Genomic DNA, 22,907 nt, shown 5'->3' on the forward strand with positions numbered 1-22,907 from the left:
CAACATCCCCCCGTATCTCACCCCGCCCGCCATTTCCCAGCCTGACAGCTGCGCTCAGTCAGGAGCGCGCGCGCGCTCCCGCCTTTTCTCGCGAGACTTGGGGGCGGCGCTCGCGCCGATTTTGAAGTTGTCGGCCGTTGCGGGCGGCCTGGCTGCGCTTTGCCTGAGCTGCGCTCCGTAGGGCTCTGTGAGGGAAGGCTGCGGGCAGGAGTTGTGGTGGCTGTGTGAGCGCCCTGATCGCAGCCATGTGTCCGGCCAAGAAACCGCTGCAGATCCAAGAGGCGTTCCAGCTGGCCCAGAAGCCCCACCAGAACCGCGCGAAGCTCGTTGTGGCTTTGAAAAGCACCTACAATCAGGTACCGGCCTGCGGGGCAGGTGGGAGCGCTGCTGGCCCGCAGAGCTTCGGAGGCTGAGGGGAAAACTGTGGTACTGCTTCTGAAAGGTGGCCGTGCTAATTGACATTTACTGTGCTTTGGTGCTTCTTTCAGTTAAAAGATAAGGGAGACTTCCATGAAAAGTTCGTTCATTTCATGAAGTATGTCATGATCATCTACAAGCGGGAGCCAGCCGTGGAGCAGTTGGTCGATTTTGTGGCTAAATTTGTGACGTCGTTTTATCAAACAGAGAAAGAGGACGGTAGTGAGGAAGGAGAGGAAGACAATTTGCTTCTGAATTATGTGTTTAACTTTCTGCTTGAGGTACAGTAATACTTGCTATGAAATCTTTAACGTGCAAAGTGAAAACTTTACTTACTGGCATAGGCTGCCTGGAGAAGCTGTGGTTGCCTTGTCCTTGGAGGTATTCAGGCCAGGCTGGATGAGTCCTGGGCAGTCTGAGCTGGCAGGTGGCAGCCCTGGTTGGGATAGGCTTTAAGGTCCCTTCCAATGCAAACCATTCTGTGATTCTTTTTATACTCAGTGTGGAAAACTTTATTGCATTATCTACAATCTGGAAGCTTAAAAGTGAAAGTAAGGCAATGATAATGCTTTATGATTTAAAAAGCTAAAACCAAAACAATGTGTACAGAAAACATGCATGCAGAACAAATGAATGGACAGTTGTTGGTGGGCCATGTTGGTGGTAGGTGAATGGTTGGAGTAAATGATCATAGAGGACTTTCCCAACCATAAAGATTTTATGTTTTTTATGATTATGAAAACCACAGAATCCCTCAGCAAAATAGATTTTAAAGGTTAGGTCTGTCAGGAAAACATGAATTGTTTTCTTATTTGACTACCAGGTATGTCATGACATATTCACTGGGGTGCATTTCTCTATGTGATATTAAGTTATACTTCTTCATTGACAAGTAAAAATAGTAGAACGTTTCTGACATGTGCAGTTGGCATTTGCGTTATTAATTCCTGCTTGTTTCAGGAGTTTATATATAGAAAGAAGACTGTCAGTTCTGATAGTGTGAGATCACAAATAAAATTAAATTACTTTAAATTAATGTATTGCCATGGAAAAGTTATCAGTAATGTTAAGAGCAATAGCTAGGCATCACCCCTATTTTCTTCTAATGTTTTATGTGGGCAGGAGGAAGCTAGCTCATGTCATCATCTTCTGATTAGCGATGTAGTTTTCTTCCTTTCTGAGGGCGTTGCTAATTGTGTACCGTGTGCTGCTGATACAAATGATGAGCTACAAGTGCTCTTCAATTCTGTGAGTTTTTAATCTTACTACAGAATAGAAAGAGCTTTTGAGATTACAAAAGTGCATATTTTATCTTCTGTATGGAGCATTAACTACTTATATGTGCTTATTGATAATCTTACAATGGAAATAAGAAAAAATACCTTTTTTTTTTTTCCCTTTCCCTTCCCACCCTGCTCCACTTCCCTGCAGTCTCACGATGCAAACAGCCATGCAGTTCGGTTTCGAACATGCCAGCTTGTTAATAAGATTTTGGGAAACATGCCAGAGAATGCTCAGATTGATGATGAATTATTTGATAAGATTAATGAAGCTATGCTGATTAGACTTAAAGATAAGTTTTCAAATGTGAGAATTCAAGCTGTCTTGGCCCTGTCAAGGCTTCAAGATCCTAAGGATGAAAACTGTCCAGTTGTTAATAGTAAGTAGCACTTATTTTCTTTTGTTTAAAAATGTTTGTTGACGTGGGTTAGTTTTCTTTGAAACTTTTCTTTTTGAGCTTCAAGTAACACGTTCTTTGAGGGTGTTATGTAGGAACAAAAATTTCAGGGTGAATCAAGGTAGTCACAGATCAAAAAGGAAAAGTCAAGTGTTCTCTGATCAAATCTTATGTTGCTTCTTTTAACTTTGAAAAAGAGGCAAAAATATAACAATTACATGAGAGTGATAATATTTATGAATATATTCTGGTAGGTTTCATGCAGTTGTCAATCTTCATTTGTTGGGAAAAACTGAGGATTCTCCTCAAATGTGGTAAGGATGTTTCCAGTGAATAGAGGTCCAAGACACCAACGTTTGGAAACATTTTTGTTCAGTTAATGACAAAGTGATTATTTATAGGTAGAATCCAGTAGCAGTTTTATTAACTGAAGATCCTAATAATAACAAATACTATTCTTGCATTTGACTTTAGCTCAGTTTACAGTTGCCTTAAAATCTTGGGGCTGTGATCCTAACCCGATCCCTGTGTTTATATTAGTGCTGTGCAAAAGGGGAGAGGTTTCAATAATGTCTGCTCATATTCTTGAGTATTTTCCTTTTTTCCTATAATGTGAATGCCTTTGACTCTTACCAAAGCTCCTGACTACTTTACTTTCAGTTTACAACACGTTGCTTGAAAATGATTCAAATTCAGAAGTGAGGCGTGCTGTGCTGTCATGTATTGCTCCATCAGCAAGGACTTTGCCAAAAATTGTAGGACGTACTATGGATGTAAAGGAAGCTGTCAGGAAGCTGGCATATGAGGTAAAGCGCACCATTTGTAATTAATTTCAAACAGCTTTAACAGAGGCTTTAAATCTATCATATTTAATTGGTTAAACTGTAAGATTTTTCACTTAGCAGAACTTTGCTGGGGAGTTTTCACGTATGCAAGATCTTGCCTGATAGAAATTGCATTTCTAACATAATTCAATTCTTCAGGGTTATTTATACAGTCTGTAATCATCTATGTGCATTTTGTGAGGTTAATGAAGCAATTTTTCTTCTGTTTTATACTACAAATAATTAACTACTATTAGGATTACAGCCATACTAAATGTGTAAAATTATGCATAGTTTTCATATTCCACTTTGTGAAAGCATCAATTGCTGTCTATTTTTAGAGTTAAGAGGAAGGAGAGTTGCTACCATATATGTTTCTTGTTCAAGCGCCTTAAAAAATCACAGGACAAAATCTGCTTACGAATTACAGTACTAATGTACTAATACAGTGCTGATGATACAGGTATTATAGGCTTTTACTGACTTAAATTTTCTGGGGATTGCATAAAGCTGAGAGTTTAGACTCACAGGTAACTCACAGATTCACTTGCTGAAATGTGTAGAAATGTATTTTAATGTTGTCTATTTTTGTAAGGTTTTGGCAGAAAAAGTTCACCTGAGAGCTTTGTCAATAGCACAGAGAGTAAAACTGCTGCAACAAGGACTAAATGACAGATCTGGTAAGTGATGTCTTATTTTAATATCTTGATACCAGCGTTTGAGAGAATACCTTCTAATGTAGTGAAGATTACTGATGTGGAAGCCATGGTGGCAATAATAAGGAGCTCAGAGGGAGTCAGATGTTTGATCACAAGAAATTCTGCTTACTGCTTCTGTTCTTCCACACATCTGCTAGTCAATAAACCAGGATTGCATTTTCAAAAAAACATGAAAGCCACTGAGCTCTACAGTAAGAATGAATGTCATTAAAATTATATGTAGGACACAAACAATGAAAAAACCTCTCAAAGATAATGTAATTACACACAGAAGTAGGAAAATTGTAGTTATTTAATTACATGTTTTTTTGGAAAAAGATGCTTCTTTCCAAATATCTGTGTGACCATTGCATACATCGAAGAATAGTATCAGGTTGAAAATTGTTTTAAAATGTTTCCCATGTATGTCCTGCAGGAAATTTTCTGCTTGTCATATAACTGGCATGAATGTTACTTAATGAATTTTTGATTGACTCTCATTTGTTTCACTGTGAAATAGCTTTATTCTTTTTGAATCTTCTTGCTGTATCGTTTTAATGAGGAGCCATTCAGAACATAGCTGGTATTTATGTGCACTGCTGTCATCAAAGCAGCTCAAGGTCATGTGCATCTAAGAGAGGTTTACCTACACAGAAAGTGACTTTTCATTCCAACAATAGCAATTACATGGAATTCCACTATAAGAAACTGCCAGTTTAAGTGGAACTGTGTTATTCACATACTTTGGGAAGTCTGCGTTAAGCCTTGTTAGGTTTTACTCTGAATGTTTTCTGTAGTAATGTACTGCCTGTGAATTGTGTGGAATGTTACTGGTGTGGCTGTGTGCCTTTGGAGAGCAAAAGAAGTACAGTGCTAATTGGTAACTGAAGCTCTTCAAAGTGCATCATATATGAATGTGTTCCGAGCTGGGGATCATACAAATGTATTCTTGATCAGAGCAGAAGAGAGAATCAGCTGAGCTCTCTTACGCTGTATTGAATTGCCACTGTAGAGGAATAACTTTTCTTCGTGATAAGTTTTAATTGGCGTTTTTCCCACCTACTCTCAATTACTCTATAGTAACCCTGTGAGATTTCTGTTTTTGAATTCTAGCACTGAAAAAAATATGTTCTGGACTGCTGTTTTTCTTATCAGCATACTGCAGTTCATAATCAGACAATTCTTGTTTGCTCTTCCTCCCTACGAAAAGAGAATAATACTCGATCTCGACTGATAGCTCTCTTGTGTTTGGATGAATGCATTTCTGTTTTAGTATCTGAAAATCAGAAGAGAAATCTACCTTCACTAACATTTTTTTTCTCTGTGGTCCTTTATCTGTCAGGAACAAGGATCAGCCATATTTCCTTACTAAGAAGGTATAGACTTTCTATGTGGCTTATTTTTGTGACCTTGCAGTGTTTGGGATAGAGCTGCCTTCTTATCCAGGGAAGATACTTCCTCTGTTGTGTCTTTTCCTTAGGATGATTCTTCATCCCAACTATTGAGGCCTTTGTTTTTTTTTTAACCTATATATATCTGCCAGGGTATGCAGCTTCAGTGGTGTTGTATGCTCTTTGCTAGGCAAAAGAGGTTTATGTTCCATGAAGTCTGTATTTATCCTCTAGAATTCTCTCATTTTGGTCTGTTTTGCAAACTATATCTTGAATATGGGTATCTTTATTGAATTTGCTCATGTGAACATACTTCCAAGCTAACAAATTGAAACTTGTTCATTAAAGGTTGCTAGGCTGGAATTTTGGATATCTTCCTTACTGACTTCAGAGGCAGGGTTTGTAATTAAAGCAGGCCTAGAAGATATAATCCAGATTTTGCCTAATTCTGCTTTTCAGGGTGCTTTTATCAATTCAGCCGTCAGTTCTCCACATACTTTTTTTCATGCTGCTACATTCTGATAGTTTATGCTTTTCAGTTCTTGGAGGTGGTTCTCATTCTTAGAAGCTTAATTTAGTGGGGTTTTTTGTTTGTTTATTATATTGACTCTTGTTTTCTAAAGCATCTGAAGCGCATAATTCAGTCACTCTGTAGTTATCCTTTTCCTTCCACCAGACTACTGGTCTTTCTTCCTTGCCTAAATCTAGGTATATACTCGATGTTTCCATAAATACCTTCTTCCTTGATAAAGCCTACTCCCCTGATCCTAAAATTATTTGTTTGTTGCCTCAATGGGGAGGAGGCACTGGAGGGATTTACTTAGTGTGTTTCACACACTAAGTAATTCAGTTTGATAATTGAATTAATACAAGAATTCTATGTGGTGAATCAGAATTAAAGTCTGTGTATTAGTGTCCTGCCTCAGCAGCAGCGTAAATGCTTAAAAGAGAGCAAGTGTATAGCCATGCTTTCCTAGAATGTTCCATGGCTTTAAAAGAGGCCATGACTAATGTATTGTCTGGGGTGACGTGCTGATTGTGGATGTAGCTGATTTTGGTTAAAGAGTTTTTATTCCTTATAGGGGAAAAATGATGTTCCCTCATACAAGTGGCAGTTTTCCTTACATAGTTCTTAGTTAACTGTTGTGCTGCTTTCAGAAAAAAAAGAGGTCAAGTTTAACTATATAATAACTTTATATAACCATGGTTTGTGAATGTATGTTGAAAATTTGGTTTTTTTACATGCTCTAACATTACCAACTGTTGAAACTCATGTATTATTAGATGCTGTTAAGGAAGTCATGAAGAAGAAATTGCTTCAAGCCTGGTTACAATTTACTGAAGGGGATGTTTTAGAATTGCTTCATCGACTGGATGTAGAAAACTGCCCAGAAGTGGCTGTCCCAGTACTGAATGCCGTGTTTTCATTGTCCCCACTTAATGACTGTATTCAGAACTGCAAATACCTTGACAACAGGTATGGAGATCAGCTTTCTTTTCCATTGCTTATGACAAAACTGATGTTTTCATGTAAGTTGTGATGTATCCCTGGTGTTTGTTTCCTTAAGAGTTTTGGTTACGTTTTATTTGTTTGTATTTCTAATGTGTTCAGTAACTGAAAATGATTGTGAAAATCACAAGGGAGAGTAAATGCATCAATAAAGCAAGCTCTGCTATGAGTAATAGGACTTAAGAATTCTTAATTTCTTTCATTGCCCTGTGCTGTCTCTTCACAATAAAGGCAGCGCTTTAGTTTACAACCTGCAAAACCGCAATCTCTTCTTTTAATCTGCGTTAACTGATTAAAAGAGTCAATATTGCAGATTCTGTACCACCTTTTCAGATTCTGGATATCAGCTTTTGTCTCTTCTCCCCCTCAGTGTTGCTTTTTTCTTTCTGTTTGTTTTTTCTCTTTGCATTCAGCACAATTTGAGTTTCAGTTATTTGTGCACTGTTTAGGCAGTCTGTCAGAATAGAATCACTGAGCTTGTTTTTCAGCTTTGCTTCACTCCATTTTAGTTGTTAATGGAAGCTTGATGGAGCTTAGAGGCTTCTTTTCCTGCATTGATTTTTGGTAGAACTTAAGAGAATTCTAAGCTAATGATGAAGAGAATGTGATACAAATATAATATTAAATTTCATAGCAACAAAATGAGAGGTGGAAGGGAAGAAGTAGAAACTATAGGAAATTGCTAAGGGAGGCAAAAACACATAGCAAGAAGTGCCTTGAGTTAATCAAAGAAACCAGAGTGGAATGATTATCTATAAAGTCTCATCTTACGTGATCAAATTAAATGACAAATAGTCACTGATTACAAAATGCTAACAAGGTTATTCTCCGTTTTGGAGGAAAACAGTGTAATGCCATGAGGTGAAACATCTTGCATTCTAGTAGCAGCTTATGACTTATGTTTTGAAACCAGTAGATGATATACTGTACTCCTAAGTTACAGGTGCAGGCCTGTTTGGCACCAAAAGGGGGAAATAACATTCTCACAGCTTTAGGAAATGTGCCAGTTGTAAAGTTCAAAGGAGAAATAGTTATAGGCTTGTTGATCTGACTTTGATCCTGCACAAAACAAAAGCACATTTCTAAAAGATTTGATTAACTGAGAATTGTAACTAATGTTTTGGAGAAGTGGATCTGTTGGACTAATGATACCCTGAGAGGCAAGTGAAATGATTCCGCTTGTAATGAGGTTATTTGATTTATGCAAAGCACTTGGCTTTTCTTTCATGGCATTTCTGATTGCACCTTGAGGTTTCATTTACGTGTTATTAGGTTTTGGATGTGTTTTGGTTTTGTTTGGGGAGAGCAAAGACTGCAGTCAAGAACAGAACAAATAGTTTATGAACAGAAGCTGAAAAATAATGCAGTTATATTTCTGCGGACTAGTGGAGTTCAGTCTTCCCCAACTGTAGCCATAGCAGTGTTTCATGGAGTGCAAGTTTAGCGTGGATGTTTACTTTTGGAGATCTGAAAGTCTGAGCAGATTCTTTTCTGCACATATAAAGCTGTGCAGAACATCTTTGATGGCATTTTTCTTCTTAGGAAATAATCCTTTTCTGTGATTTTGTTTTGTGTATTTTCTTCATTTCTGTTTATTTGTTGTTGTTAAGAAAACTGATTCCACTGGAAAACTTAACAGCTGAGAATGTGTTACACTGGAGATGTCTTTGTGAACACCTGAAGTCAAAAAGTGAAGAAGGTGAAGATTTGCTAGAACGGGTGTTGCCAGAACCAGCCATATATGCAGATTATTTATTAAGGTACATTGCATTTAAAATACTTTTTTTGTTTTCCGCCAAAGTAATTATTTTTTAAAAGGTAGATCATATTTCTATGTTTCAGCTATTCAGATTTGTTTCAAAGCCAAAGATCTGTTTGAACAGAGTTTTTTCTTTTCTAGAATGAAGAAATCTTTTTTTAAATCAAAAACCCAAAAAGCTAATAGAATATTTCAGAATGTTGTTTTCATGTTACTCATTAATTATGAGCAAGATGGACTTGAAGATTAACCGTATATAATTCTGTGCCATTAAAACTACTAGAATGATTGTTTTGTAATGTGCGGTTCTTCTTCTGCCAGTCTGTTAGTACCCCGGTTGCTGTTTGTTTGGCAAAGAGCCTGAAGAACCTGGTGCATTTTCCATTACGGGGACTTGTGAGAATGAAGTAAAATTTGGCTTCTCTCCCTGCCTTTCCCTCTGGTCACAAGGCCAGTTACTGGCCACTATAACAAAGGAGAAACAGTGGATATTTTGTAAAGTCAATCTTCTACATAAGTGAAGAAAAGGAATTTATGTTTTTGTTTTTTTTTCTTGGTGAGATCCTCAGAGAGAAAAGCTTTCAGTCCTCACATTAACATACATTCTGTCCAAATTCTGTGAGCATGGGGAATGCTGGGAAATCTTAATTTTGATGTATTGCACTTGTACGCTGTATAGTGAAGATTGCTAAGATACAGATCAATCATTGGCGAGTTGTCCCATCAATTCTTTCAGTTAAGATTTGCAAGTGTGGTGTAGGCCAGGTAACTGCTTATTTATATATGACAGGGAAGTGTTTTTGTTTTGTTGTTGTTACCTTGTTCTTTATGTTTATTTCATTCCAACCATGATTCTGAATTATGATCTGTTCTATTTGGATTCAGTTACATACAAAATATGCCAGTTCTTGGTGAAGAACAAAGAGAAGACTTCGCTTCTTTTGAAAACCTGATGACAAAAGAATTTATAGGCCAGCAACTGATTCTTATTATAGACTGCATGGACACCACTGAAGAGGGAGGAAGGTAAACTTGGGTAGAAAATCTGTTATTAAACGTATGGCTTAATTAATCTGTGGATAGGTGTAAGGACTTTGTTGGGAAAATGACCTGATCAAACAGATGAAATATGCTAAATGGAGGTGGAAAAAAAACACACACCAAAAAACAACAACAACAAAAAAACAACACCATCTCTTTAATGGAATTGTACCCAAGAGTGCGTGAAATACTGCCTGCTTGCTTTTATGGAAAAAAGAAGTTTCATGCATATACAACGTTATGGTGAGCAAATGTTGTTGTTATAATACTTCCTTGAGATGAGGAAGTTAGAAGAGTGTTCATTTGGAACTCAATATACAAAAATTAAGGAGATAATTGGTTGATTTCTTCACAGATGACTTGTAGTAGGTAGGTAGCCTGTGAATATCCTGAGTTTTAAGCCTAATTTACTAAGGCTTAAGAAGGTAGAGATGTTTTAGACTTCAAACTGAATCCGGATGTGTTAATTAAGTCATTCAGACAACCCTTCTGTTGTTTGAACAACCTTTTCCTGTGAAATAGTAAGAATAAATTTGTAAGCTTATACCATCATTGGCACTTTCTGAAAAAGAACAGTTATGGTAGTATTAACATGGTGTCATTTTCGTGCCCTCCAAACCTAATATGCAATGGTGGACTGTCAGGATATTTTTTGCTGGAATGACTTTTAAGCAATAGTCAAAACTGATTAAAAAAAATAAAAACAGTATTTTCTAATCAAGAGAAATGGAGTAAAATAAGGAGAAGATGAATTCTACTATGGAACAAAATAGTTACAGAGAAGCTTATTCTGTAATGTATTGTAATGTAATGTTACTGTAATGTAATATATGTATGACATAAACTCAGCGTCGGTAAAATAATTTAATGCTTAACAATGCAAATGGTGGTATTGTTTTTTTTTCCCATCCTTAATGCAGAAAGCATCTGTTAGTTCTTTTAAAAAAGATTCTCATTCTGCCTGCAACTTCAACAGCTCTTGTATCTCCACTTGTGGAAAGATTACTTAAAATCATTAAGGATGATGGCAGAAGGATTCAAATAGTAAGTAATTCTGCTTTCTGGGTTTTGCTTTCTCTGCATGACAAACAGTGTTTAGAAAGCACTGTAACAGAAATATCAGGAATTAAAATGTTTTTAGTTTGGAAAAGTATTTATGTTCCTCTGTGCTACACAACTCTTGCCTTTTTCTTTTTTCCCCTCAACATGGCTGCATTTTGTGCTTATTTGAAAAGCTCTTTTTTCAGAACAGAAAAGAAGAACAGAAGCTCTTTTTTTGCTGATTTTGTAAATGTAACCCTCAAAGTAGGAAACTACTACACTTCAACTGCCCGTCTCAAAATTGTTTGTCTTATTAGACAAAGCAGTTTTGAGTAGAACATTAAAGTGAGAATGCTTTACACTTCCAGATTGTTGCTTTTCTTTCCCTCCTTTCTGCTGAGAAAAGATCTAAAATGTTTATAATAAAGAGAATATTTTTCTTATTAAGTCCCTGTATGAGGAATGGTTATTTCAACTTGTCTAATGGAAAATGGACCCTTGGTTTTGCAGAAATAATTTAAGTAATTTCTGTACTTTATGGATGGAGAGTAGTTCTGGAAAGTCTCAGCCCAGTAGGTAAGGCTGGGATATAGGTTTGCTACATGATTATTTTGGAATAACTATAGTAACCCTGGCACTGTAGTAGTACAACACTAACAGAATGCGTGATTTTCTAATATACTAGTGAAATGCACTGATTCAGTATATTCTGCTGTTTGGGTAGAGGCTAAGAGGAAGTTAACCGTGGAAATCTGATGCAAGATTAGGTTGGATATTAGAAAGAACTTCTTTACAGAAAGGGTGGTTAGGTACTGGAATGGGCTCCCCAAGGAGGTGGTTGAATCGCCATCCCTGGATGTGTTTAAGAGCCATTTGGATGTGGTACTCAGGGATGTGATTTAGCAGAGGTTTGTTGTTGTGGTGTTGTTTCGTGGTTGTTTTTTAAGAGATAGGCTACTGGTTAGGCTGCGGTTGGACTTGATGATCTTCAAGGTCTTTTCCAACCTGAGTAATTCTATGATTCTATAAGATAAATCAAACTGAAACTATCCCTGTCTGAATTGGTCTTTAGTTTTCCTTGTGTTTTACCTCATTTCTTATTAACATAACAGGTCTGTCCCTTAACCAACTGAAAAACCCTCAGACTAATTCTGCTTCCAGTTCAATGCATGTATTTGGCTTGGAATTAAATTACTTATGTGGCTCCCTGTATTACTTGTGTAGTCTATAGAGCTGGAAATGACATTGTTGGTATGTTTTGACTAAAGCGGTAACAGATGAAAAACTGTACTGTTGTTACCAATATGTCTTTTTAAAGCATGCATTCAAACCTAGAGGAGACGGTGCCTGTGAAGTCGTAGAAACTGTTCAGCTTACTTGAGGGTCTGCAGTTTTCTTTTCTCTTGTTTAACTGGCTAACTGTAGAAAAGACTGGACTTTCAAGGCTACTCATTGTCAAGTGAGTCCTCCTTGAGAACTTAGTGCAGTGATGTAATGGTTCAGGAAAGCTGCAGAGAAGTTTCAGAAGAATGGTATTTTAGATTTGGATAAATTAAATTAACACTTGGTATCTGATGTCTAAGCTGAAATCACTATCACTAATGTTTTGTTTGTAACAATAGATTGCAGAAATTGTCTCAGAGGTTCGTGAGCCAATTGTTTCTGTTGACCAGCCTGTTGATGCTGCTGAAATAAGAAAGCAACAAGTTAAGGTAAGGAAATTTTACTTAACTGGAAAAGAATAATCCCTGTCCATCAAGTAAGAGTTTTATGTAGTTGTATATTAATAAGTAATGTCAGTAGTGCATTGTTGGCTAATGCCATATAGGTTATAATGCTGCATAATGATAATTATTTTCTTTCTGTTTTACATTTCAGTTGGCTGAAATAAAAGTGAAACTTTTTGAAGCAAAATCAGCTTTGGAAGAGTGCATTACTCTGCAGGATTTTAATAAAGCATCAGTATTAAAAGAGAAAATAAATGAGTTGGAACAGACAAAAAATGATCTGATAAAAGAAACAGAGCAGTGTGAAATTAAAGAAATGCGTGTGGAGAAGGTTTCTATTTTTTCCTTTTCTTTATTTTTCAAATGCTAACTGTTTTTTATTCAAAATAGATTGCAATAAACTGCTTTTTTGTTCTTAAATAACTGAAGAATTCTAAAAGGAGCTTAGTTATGCTGTATTTACTCTTAACTGAAAACATGAAGCTGAATCGCTTTTCATTGTTTATAGACTGATTAATTTTCTTGCGTATCAAATCAGTAGTGGGTAAAAATGTTTAGTTGGGTATGAAATAACTCTGCTTGCTGTGCCTGTTCTCTCACTATCACAACCACCATTTTTAGTAATAGAATTTCTTTTTTTCCCTGACTCACCCTGAAGAATGATCCTGAAACACTGTTGAAGTGTCTATTGATGTGTCACGAGCTTCTCAAGATGATGGCCTTTTCTAAAGGAATTGATCCAACCATCAATGAAATAATAAAATCTCTGGTATGTAATAATCACTGTTTTAGATTACAATAAAAATAGATATTTTAGTTCACAGGCAGAATTGTTTGTGATTATTTCAGAATCATCTTGCTATATCTTCAGTAGTGTGACTAGTGCTTGTAAGCCTTTCCAAAACCTGCAAGAGCAGTCCAGCTATGAACTCAGAATCTACACCAGAACTGAATGCAGCAGGGAGTTACTAAAATCAATTGAGTCTCTCCCTGTAACTGAGGGTGCTGCTTCAAAAAACATTTTAATGGTCTTCTCTGCAGATAAGGGGGGGAAAAAAAGGAGAAAAAAACTCACAGTATGCTACTATCTGAACATTTGATACACTCCCAACAAAATACTATGTGTGTTTTTTATCCCACCTATCTAGAAAGGTTATATTTGAATTGGAAGTGGTCAAGAGAAGGGCAGAAAGGAAAAGTATGGGACAGCTTCTGTGTGAAGAATGGCTGAATGAGTGAACTTTGTGTTTTACCTGGGAGAGGATTTGAGATAGGGTTTGAGAGAGATCAGGAGTCATGGGTATCATGGAGAACGTGAGTAAGGATTGTATAATCATAAGGTAAAACGCCAAGCTTAAAATTAATGAGTTGATTCTTTTAATATATAAACTATGGAATTCTTTGTCAAAGGAGGTGTGCATGCTGAGCATGTGCATAACTCAAAGAAAACTGTGTAAGTTCATGAAAAAGAAATATTATGCAATAATTAAGTAGCTAGGAACAGTCTCACACTTCTAGAGTGTCTCAGCTACAAATTGCTGGGATGTTAACAATAATTCATGGGAGGTGTCTACCTAGCCTGCTTCTGTAATACTCTAGGAATTTGTTTTTGGACTTTATTGTTAATAGGGCAGTGATCTGGAATACGTGACTCAATACGGGCACTCTTGCAATTTCCAGTTTGAATTCTAACACCAATTTAGAGTAGCTTCAATGTTGTGGAACCACACCTGATTTCTTTCAGATGTGTAACAGTGTTTTAAGAAACCATAATTTAGTTTTGATGTGTTCATCATATTTTTTCAATTAGTTTATTAATTTCCATAGTTGTCATTTATTTCCTTCTCTATCTTCAACATCCTGCTTTTATATTGCTTTTCCTGCTGGGTTTTCATATATTAGAGCAATCTGGTTGTTTTTTAAACTTTCCTTCCTCACTGAATGCAAAAATATAGATTGATATCATGATAGTACGTATCCTGTATGCAACCTGGCTTTTCTTTCAGGTGAATTCTATAGTGACTTCTTAAAACTATTCCAAGTAAAGAAAGTTGCATCTGTATTTTACAGTTTAGAACTACGTATCATTTCTTTGCAAGAATGTTAATGTATTTTGGGAAGAACTGTGTGGGTTTGTTTTTTATTTCAGTAGCGGTCAACTATTTTATTGGAAAACAAAGGTCTATTTAAACAAATACAAAGCAAAATGCTGGTGATTCTACCTTTATTTTATGTACTCAAAATCTGATTCTGTTTATATCTAGATAAATGGAGCTTGTGGTAGTTAGCACTTTCTGATCTTGTATCATGCTTTGTTATTTCTAGTTTTGCAGTAAGCAAATGTTAAACAATGCAGTCAATTCTCTATTTTTGACTTGCATATTTCAATGACAAGCTGTGTTTTTTTTCCAGATACTTCCAGGTGTAACCAATGTCCATCCAGCTGTGAGAAACATGGCAGTTCTGTGCTTGGGTTGCTGTGCCCTTCAGAGCAAAGAATTTGCTCGACAACATCTTGCATTGTTGTTGCAGGTAACATTTCTATTGGAAGATGGAGTGGTGGTCCATGGGACAATAAATAAAACAACCTTGTATCTATAAGAAGCTATCCTACGTAGTTCTGGTGCTTCAGTACCAGCAATTCCTGATTTCCTGAACAGCAGGAGAGTATACTTTTATTTTTGAGTAGTTATTTCTGATATATGTGAGCAATTAATTAAAACCCATATTCTTTATGTAGGCTGCTGTCAGAAGTAGTGTTGGGCTAAACTGATGAAGGCTCACACTCAAGGCTGGTTAACCCACTGTATTTTTGTTTTTTAATTTGAATGTTAATTTAAAGCATGTTACATTTGGACCTTTGTGAACTTACCATGCAGTTCCTTGATGTATTCTCCATAATGTTTATTTTAATTAAGCTATATGGTCTTTCAGAGCAAGGATTGTATTAGCTGTTTTTTCTGTAGTGCCCAGTACCACGGACTTAATGCAGATAAATATCTTTTGTCTGTTAAATGTTTAGAAGTTGAAAAGTAAGGTGCATAATGGGAGTGAAGCTGGAGTTTTTTCTTAGTATTGGAGATTGCAGAGAAAACTTGATAGATTATTTCTCAGAATATTATAATTTCAAGTTATTTAAGCTTCGACTCATATCACAACTCCTGGCTGAAATTTGTTTAACTTGGGAAAATTTATACAAAACTTCACATATAGATGTATAGATTCTGGAGTGATCTTACCAAAGAAAAAAAGCTAATATCTGCTTCTGCTAATTAAGCAGTGGTGGTCTGCTACAACATTAAGTATGTATTTTCTTTGTTAAACCTAGGTTTTACAAATAGATAATATAAATATAAAGCTTAGTGCTTTAAAGGCAATCTTCGATCAGTTGATGCTGTTTGGGATTGAGCCATTTAAAGCTAGAAGAGACAGTGAGCCTCAGAGTGAAGAAGTATGTGTTGAAACTGAAAGTTGTGAGGAAGAAGGTAAAACAACAGAGAAGAAAGAAGACAGTGCTACAATTCACAGCTTCCTGCAGCTTCTTTATGGTTTCTTAGACAGCGAGGTAAGAAATACTATAAATCTTGCCTTGTTCTGGTTGGTTCTGAAATAACTTCTGTAGAAGGCTTACCATTATGGTAGGTGGCATTTGAACTTCACTGGATGTGTATTGAGTAGTCTCATGTTAAAATACTCAGTTGCTCTGGAAACTAAATTAGAGAACTGATTTTCAAAATTAGATGTAGACTATACAATGCAATGAAGTATTAGTGAACATCAATGTGGTTGGTGTTTTGTCTCTATGATCAACTCCCTTCAGTTTCCAGAACTCAGAACAGAAGCTGCAGAAGGCATAGCCAAGCTGATGTTTTCTGGGAGGCTGACAAGTGCCAAACTTCTTTCACGTCTTGTCTTGTTGTGGTATAATCCTGTGACTGAAGAGGACACTCAACTTAGGCATTGTCTGGGAGTTTTCTTCCCTTTATATGCTTATGCAAGCAGGTATGTCTACATATTACATATTCATATTAAATAGTATGTGATAATGTATATTGACTAGGCTGCTTTAACAGCCCTTTTCAAAATGGCCTAAATGCTTGTTGGACCTCTTTAGTTCAATCTCCCATGCATATTACTTTTGATTGAGCACCAACTCAACCTGTGACCATTCTGAAAACTTTCCATTAATTCCCTCCTCTGTGACCAATTTAGTTTTTAATTTCCTAAGGCTCTCTGAAAGCATTTTTCTGTATACTGAATTAAAAAAGTAATTTAAGGGATGTCCTTTATGCTGAACACTACTTTGGAGTGTCACGTAATAGCCGCTATCAGGAATAAAATAGAATGAACAGCTCCCTATAGCTATCAGAGAAACAGGATATTTTTGTAAATATATGCCAAACTAAAGGCACAACAGATTCAGTCTTTTGGTAGTGGACAGATATTATCTTGTATGGCAGCTGATTCAGAGCAGTCTGTGAAGTTGCCACTTAGAAAAGGAAAACTGAGGTAAATGCAGGAGTTCTGGCAGAGTTTTGTGCCTAGTTTTGGTTCTTCTGAGTTCAAGGAAACACAAATATTTCTTCCAAAATGCTGTTAATTGCCATGTTTTTTGATTTTTTTTTTTTTGCCAGGCTTCATTTTCTTACAATGAGCTGTATCTCCAAAGAGAATTACTAGCAGAAAGGAGGAATGAGCAGAAGAAAAATGAAGATTTAGGGAAGTGTGTTTCTGTCCCTTGAGAGAGACTCTGTCTGTATATGAGTTAGGCTTTCTGATCAGTGGTTAGGTGCAGATGTAGGGGGTGTTACATAACACTGTAGTGTTCCTGGGAAGAAGTCCCAGTGAACTAAAGCATAAAAGGAGTTGGTTCTATGAGGCAGGTTTTGTGGTTTTGATTCTGCTGCCCATGTCTAATAAGATCAGCCTCTCCTCTGACAGCTAAAATATATTGCAACAGATCTGTAAACTTTCTTTGTTGAAGAAAGGTTGTTGATGTAATTCTCTCTCATTACGCTACTAATGCTTGATTCAACTGAAACAGATCTAACCAGGAATGCTTTGAGGAAGCTTATCTTCCAACACTGCGAACACTGTTAAATGCTCCTGCAACTTCACCTCTGGCTGAAATAGATATCAGTAATGTTTCTGAGCTGTTGGTGGATCTGACCAGACCGAGTGGACTGAGACCTCAGGCCAAAAAGTCTCAAGAGTTTCAGGTACAGTGGGTTAAACTGTAAGAAAACATTGCTTGTACCTAGAGATGAAGAACTGACCCCTTCAGTTACTGCTAGTTGTTTGTCAGGGATTCCTCGATTCAGAGCACTGATTCAGCAGCTGACCATGCTATTAAATATTTCTCTTTCACTCTTATACACTTCAGTAATACTAGAAGGAATTTGCTAGAAAGAATTTCCTTAGTGATCCATATTGGGAAAAGCAGTTTTAAAAATCAGTTAGTGAATGAACCCCAAATTCTGCATTTAAAAGAAGATATTTGGTATGTAAATTTAATGATTAGCTGCCTATGTTGGAGACTAATCTAGTCGTTGTTATTTGTAAGCAGTTTTCCAAGAAATTCCATGTATCTGATTTCTTTCTTTCGCAGGACTTAACAGTGCATGATAATTTAGCATCAAAAATTTGCAATGAGATCTTGATGGACCCAACTGCTCCTGATGTTCGCATTTATGCCAGAGCGTTAAGTCTGTTGGAAATCAGTAGTTCTTTCACAGAGAATCTTCTGCTTCTGCTTGATGAGATTCTAGAGGTAGTATATAAATAACATGGCTCTTTCTAACCTCAGTAGCAGTCTAATATCCTGATGTGCTTAAAAATGAATTGCCTGTTGTTTAATATGACAACCTGACTGAAATTTTCCTTTAAAAATGAATTTCTCAAAAATTGGTTAAAGAGACATTTACAAAAATCTGAGCGGGAAAGACAAAGCTGTGTGAAATGTTGAAGGTTCTGCTCCCCTGCAGGGATACCATCAAGAGGCAGCAATGTCCCATCCCACCTTGAAAGTTCTTGTAACTTTAATTTCTTCAGGTTGTCTCTTTAAAAATAATTCTTTTGGGGTTGCAGGGCCTGGTGTTGACGGAGAAAGTCTTTCTCCTTTCAACCAGAGTAATCAGCTTTATGGGATGCTTTTTGTTGTTCTTAACAGTAAATTTAACTAATCCTTTTAATTTGTATACTTAATAAACATAAAATTAAGTAGCTGTTAACATTTAGTGTCTCTTCCCAGAAAGTGAAAGATAAGTTGTGTCAAAGAGCTATTGAGAAGATGAAGAAGAACTTGACCAAAAGTACAAATGTGAGCAAAGATCACTTGGAAGGGTCAGAGGAAACCGGAGTCTCTGAGAAGACACAGGAAAATGACAAAACATTGTCTGCAAATACTGTACAAAATGAAGAAGGTAATTCAGGAGAGGTGTAAGATAGTAGGAGTGCAATTGAATGACCTGCATGGATTTGTATGAAAAAAAGTCTTAGTTCTTCCCCTACTACGTAAATCTACTGTTGGAAAAAAAGTGGAACAGTAAATATGCCTACTGTACAGTTCTAATTGTACAATTGTAAAGTTGACAAATAACAAGAGGCTATGCAGAAAAGAAGATAAACAACAAATGCTCACCAATGTTGAAGCTCGCAGTAAGGATAGACACTGATGCCAAGGCTTGCTGCAAAACTCCATACAGGAGCAATCTCCAGAAAGAGATGCTACCTTAGTGGTGGTCAGCCCTTAAATGAGATCTAGGAGAGGTGGAGCCAAGCTGAATTACCTTCACCTGTGCTCCTGCAGCTGACCTGTCGCTTGCCTCAAATGGTTAATCAGAGGTTCAGGCTGTGATCAAAAGTTTCCCATACACCTACCGTTGAAAATAACTCTGAACAAATCTATTATTATCACTATTATTATGTTGATGTAAGCAGTGCTGTATTTTGAGTTTTAAGATCGGCCTGATAGTTCTTTCTCTTTAAAAAAGACAGAACTAACTTCTGTTGTTTTCTTTTTAAGCTGCCTGGCATTCCTCTACCTGCTAAATACCTTGTGTTGTCTGGCAAAAAGTGATAAATAGCTCCTTGCATCTTTTACACAAGGACTCCAATGGAATTGGAATCCAATGGAGTAACTGTGCACTTCTGGCAGACTGTACTCTAGCAATGTGCAGTCAGTGCACTGAACTGTTTATGTTGGTCTTTTAATACCAGGACATATTTGGAGCCAGGTTTGTTTTCATTGCTATTTGAGCTTAGAGTGGAAGAAGCTGGAAGACTTTCCACAGTCAGCACAGCTTATGCAGCTGTGCACACGCTAGCAGTGCACGTCGTGTTGGTGGCACAGGAAATCTGATCTGTTTCAGTTGAAAAGCAGTTGGATGAAATGTGCTTAGACTTCCTTGGCTTCCTCTACAAAGACTGGCACACAGCTATTTTAAGCAGAATATCACTTGTAGAAAAAAAAACCCTAATTTTAAAATAAACATTGATTATATCCTAGTATATTAATTACTTCAGTACTTGAATCTGCTTCTGAAAGCATCAAGTATCTTCTGTGTTATCATCTTCTGTGCTTATTTATTGGATGGGAAGCTGGAACTCTAAAGCAGCTTTGTATGTCTATTTATAAAATGTTCTGCTAACAGCAAATAGTATTTGGGGATGAATCTCTCTCAAAAGAGGAATTTTGAGCACTTCAAGCAGGCTGTAGGAGTAAAGCATTGTTTCCCTTCAAAATATGTTTGGATCATTAAAAGTCAAGAGGTGTTCTTCGAATATAGAAATGATAATTGAGAGCAAAATGAGGTACTTTTTTGTCCTCTGATTGCTGCAAAGGAGATATAAAATTGGCATTAAGAAAGAAAACTTCCTAGCACTGGCATAAATGGCTAAGAAAGGGATTCCTGAAGTCATCCGTAATTTTATGGGTGGAGGGCAAACAGTTCTCAGGAGTAGTTTATACGTGGCTATAGGGGTATTTATAGCTGTGGTGGGGCAACGTTATAGCTGAGCAACACTTTAAACTTCCTTCTGGCCTTATTATCTAATTTATAGATTAAGGAACGTGGATTTAAAACTGTTTGGATGTTTTAGGTACTGGCTCAGGGACTGATACTTACAGTGAATTGCAGGTTGATTATCTGAGTTCTGCATGTCCTCTTGTGTTTAACAGAAAATACTAAGGATGTTCCTCATACTCCAGTTACTGAAGTGAAAAGTAAAGAAACTGCAAAACTGAAATCCACAAGAAACAAAACTGGCAGAGGTATGCACTGGGCTTTTCTGGCTATAATACTGGCTGATTCCAAAATTAACTCTTTGCAAACCTCTTTTTTCATATAAACAATGCAATCTTCATCATAGGCTTCTAAAAGATGAGAACAGACTGTTTTCCCAAAACGTTTCTGCTATTTACCTTTTTCAATCAGAAATAAAACCACAACAACAAAAAACCGAAGAACTTCTCTACCTACAAGGTTTCAAGGTGGTCGCAGACACACGGTAACGCCCAGTGACTGTGAGAAGTAGCATCCTGGGGGTTTTTAGTTATCAGTGTTTTGTATTAAATAAAACATTCCATTCATTGTTGTGACTACATGTTATATGCATTTTAATACTTATATATTCATTTAATTAATGTAATACTTAATAATTAATTTGATTGCTAGTTGAAAGATGCAAAACTGGTTTAACGAAGGAAATAATGTGATGTGAAGAGGTTTTTGCTTATATTTAGGGCAGCGAAAAGCAGCGGTGGGAACAAGGTCTGTGAGCAGAAGAAAAACTGGCACAGCTGTGAGATCTGGTAGTGAAAGGTAAATGCTTTTTCCCTCTGCCTTCAAAAGCACGATGTCAGTTCTAGAAAGAAACTTAATTCATTCCTAGAAAGGAATATTTTTCTTTCCCCGAACCTAATGCAGAAGTAAATGTTTAAGGAAAATATTTTTCTGCTGATACTTTGTTAGTTTTCAAACCTACCGCTGTATTTCAAATGCTGTTATTGCCTCAGAGCCGGTCCTTGGTTTGAGATATTTGGTGTGTAGAATTTATATACGTTCTGTCTGTCAGCAGTTCCGTTTTTTTGGTTGCGTTTCTTTTCTTCCAGTCGCTTCTCCTGCTCTTTGTTTTAGTAACAGTCCTGTGGAGGATTCTGAGTTTTCAATGTGCTTTTTTTTCCCTACACATTTCTGGCTTCTATTTCTGTTTCCTATCTTTCAACACTTCAAAAACATCTGAAGCGAGCGATGTGTGAATACACACACACAGCTTTCCTTCCCTTCAGATCTTGTAGGAGAGAAACATTAAATTGCCTCTGTAATTATCCGTTGTGTTCATTCTGTTTTAAGCAAGTAACCCCCACGCTGAGGATGATCAGGGTTAGCCGTTCCAGTTTGCCTGTTCAGTGCTTGCTTTGCTACCAGCTGGTCTTTGGGGGTTTGACTTATTTTGTAACTGCTGAGCCTTGGTTATCTTTCCTGGTGCTGCTGAATCACCTGGAAAGCGCTGGTATATTCTTGTTCCTAATTACAAACTTTCTGTACTTGAGATTTTTTGTTCTTTAAGGATTTATTGTACAGCAATTTCTCAAGTTTTCTATTAACAAACCCTTGAATTTGCTCAGTCTTTTGGGCCTTAATTTTGAACTGCTGTATATTTCAGCGAGGATGAAATGCCACAATCAGCCGCAGTGCTGAGTTCGAGGCCTTCAAGACGAGCAAAAACTGCAGCACTTGAAAAAACAAGAATGAATCTTTCAAGCCTTTTGCGTATGGAAGCAGATGAATGAAGACAAACTGGTAGGAAATACCCTGCTGACGCTACTTGTTAACAGCAGGCTTGAAAAGTTCAGGTTTCCCTTGTTGTGTCATTTAACTTTTTCAGTATTTGATCATTTATTACTCCATGTTTTTCTAGGAACTTTTGATTCGCTTCCCCATGTGAACATCATTCATGTAATAAAAACATATTAAAATATTACCTGAAGAAAAAAGGTGTTTCTTTAATTATAAGTAGAAATTTTTAGACTTATTTTACACTAACATTATTGTTCACATTATTTGGAGAGAATGCTTGACCTGGAGTGGTTGCGTGATGGCAGCATGTCTGGCTGTACTGCTAACACACCGACTGCCCTTCCTTCTGAGCCTGCACATCTGCTGTCTCTCCGGAGGCTTTTATGGTTCGTGTTAATTGGGAATTCTGCTTCTTGGAGAGAAATAAATGTCTGCTTTATTTTAAATGACATCAAAATGGCAAAGCCATAATTAACTCTACAAATCAAAGCCTGCAAGCCTGCTACCACCCTAGTGGGGGCAGGAAAGGAGGAGCATTTCCCTCCCTGGAAGTGTGAAGGCCAGGTTGGATGGAGCCCTGGGCAGCTTGTGGGAGGGGCTTGGAACTGAGTGGGCTTCGAGGTCGTTTCCAAACCAAACCGTTCTGAGATTCCGTGACATTGGCCTTGTTATATAAAATTGCTAATGTGTTTTTAGAAAACCATAAAAGAAGTATCTAATAAGTATCCAATTAGGTAAGGTACAGGAAGGGTGAAAAATACTTTATAAGCTTCTGCATGCCATCTGCTTAAAGTGGCAGACAAACCTGATTTCTATGACTCTGAAGATCACAGAGGTTTTTCTAATGACATATTTAGGAATAGCCAAAAGTTTTACAGAGACAATAGAAGATTAACTTTAAAGCATGCCAAATATTCACTGTTGGCTGAGCCACTTCATTCTGGAAACGTTGGGGGTTTGGTTTGGAAATGCTCCATCCATCGTATCCTTCTGTGTTACAATTTAATTTCCAGGGCACTCC

At 37.0% G+C, this 22,907-nt stretch overlaps 1 protein-coding gene across 1 annotated transcript; it reads left to right on the forward strand.

Moving 5' to 3' along the window:
* Nucleotides 1–80: 80 nt before the first annotated feature.
* NCAPG (non-SMC condensin I complex subunit G) lies at nt 81–22,073 on the forward strand. The gene is made up of 21 exons (XM_072335419.1): nt 81–356; nt 489–698; nt 1,849–2,077; nt 2,756–2,901; nt 3,515–3,599; nt 6,293–6,485; nt 8,129–8,278; nt 9,163–9,303; nt 10,239–10,362; nt 11,982–12,071; nt 12,238–12,417; nt 12,745–12,855; nt 14,499–14,618; nt 15,415–15,651; nt 15,907–16,088; nt 17,131–17,305; nt 17,695–17,856; nt 18,337–18,508; nt 20,266–20,358; nt 20,830–20,908; nt 21,753–22,073. The coding sequence occupies exons 1-21, from the start codon at nt 246–248 to the stop codon at nt 21,877–21,879; spliced, it is 3,117 nt and encodes a 1,038-aa protein (XP_072191520.1). The 5' UTR covers nt 81–245; the 3' UTR covers nt 21,880–22,073.
* The last annotated feature ends 834 nt before the right edge of the window (nt 22,074–22,907 follow it).

Source organism: Excalfactoria chinensis, chromosome 4 (genome assembly GCF_039878825.1).
Source record: "Excalfactoria chinensis isolate bCotChi1 chromosome 4, bCotChi1.hap2, whole genome shotgun sequence".
Lineage (NCBI taxonomy): Eukaryota > Metazoa > Chordata > Aves > Galliformes > Phasianidae > Excalfactoria > Excalfactoria chinensis.

What these genes read in the sequence shown, in the direction of transcription:
- NCAPG (XM_072335419.1), top strand. Translation starts at nt 246, where the DNA reads ATGTGTCCGGCCAAGAAACCGCTGCAGATCCAAGAGGCGTTCCAGCTG. An exon ending in ATCTTGCATTGTTGTTGCAG is followed by an intron (nt 14,619 to 15,414) that starts GTAACATTTCTA and finishes TGTTAAACCTAG; the next exon opens with GTTTTACAAATAGATAATAT. An exon ending in AAGAAACAAAACTGGCAGAG is followed by an intron (nt 20,359 to 20,829) that starts GTATGCACTGGG and finishes GCTTATATTTAG; the next exon opens with GGCAGCGAAAAGCAGCGGTG.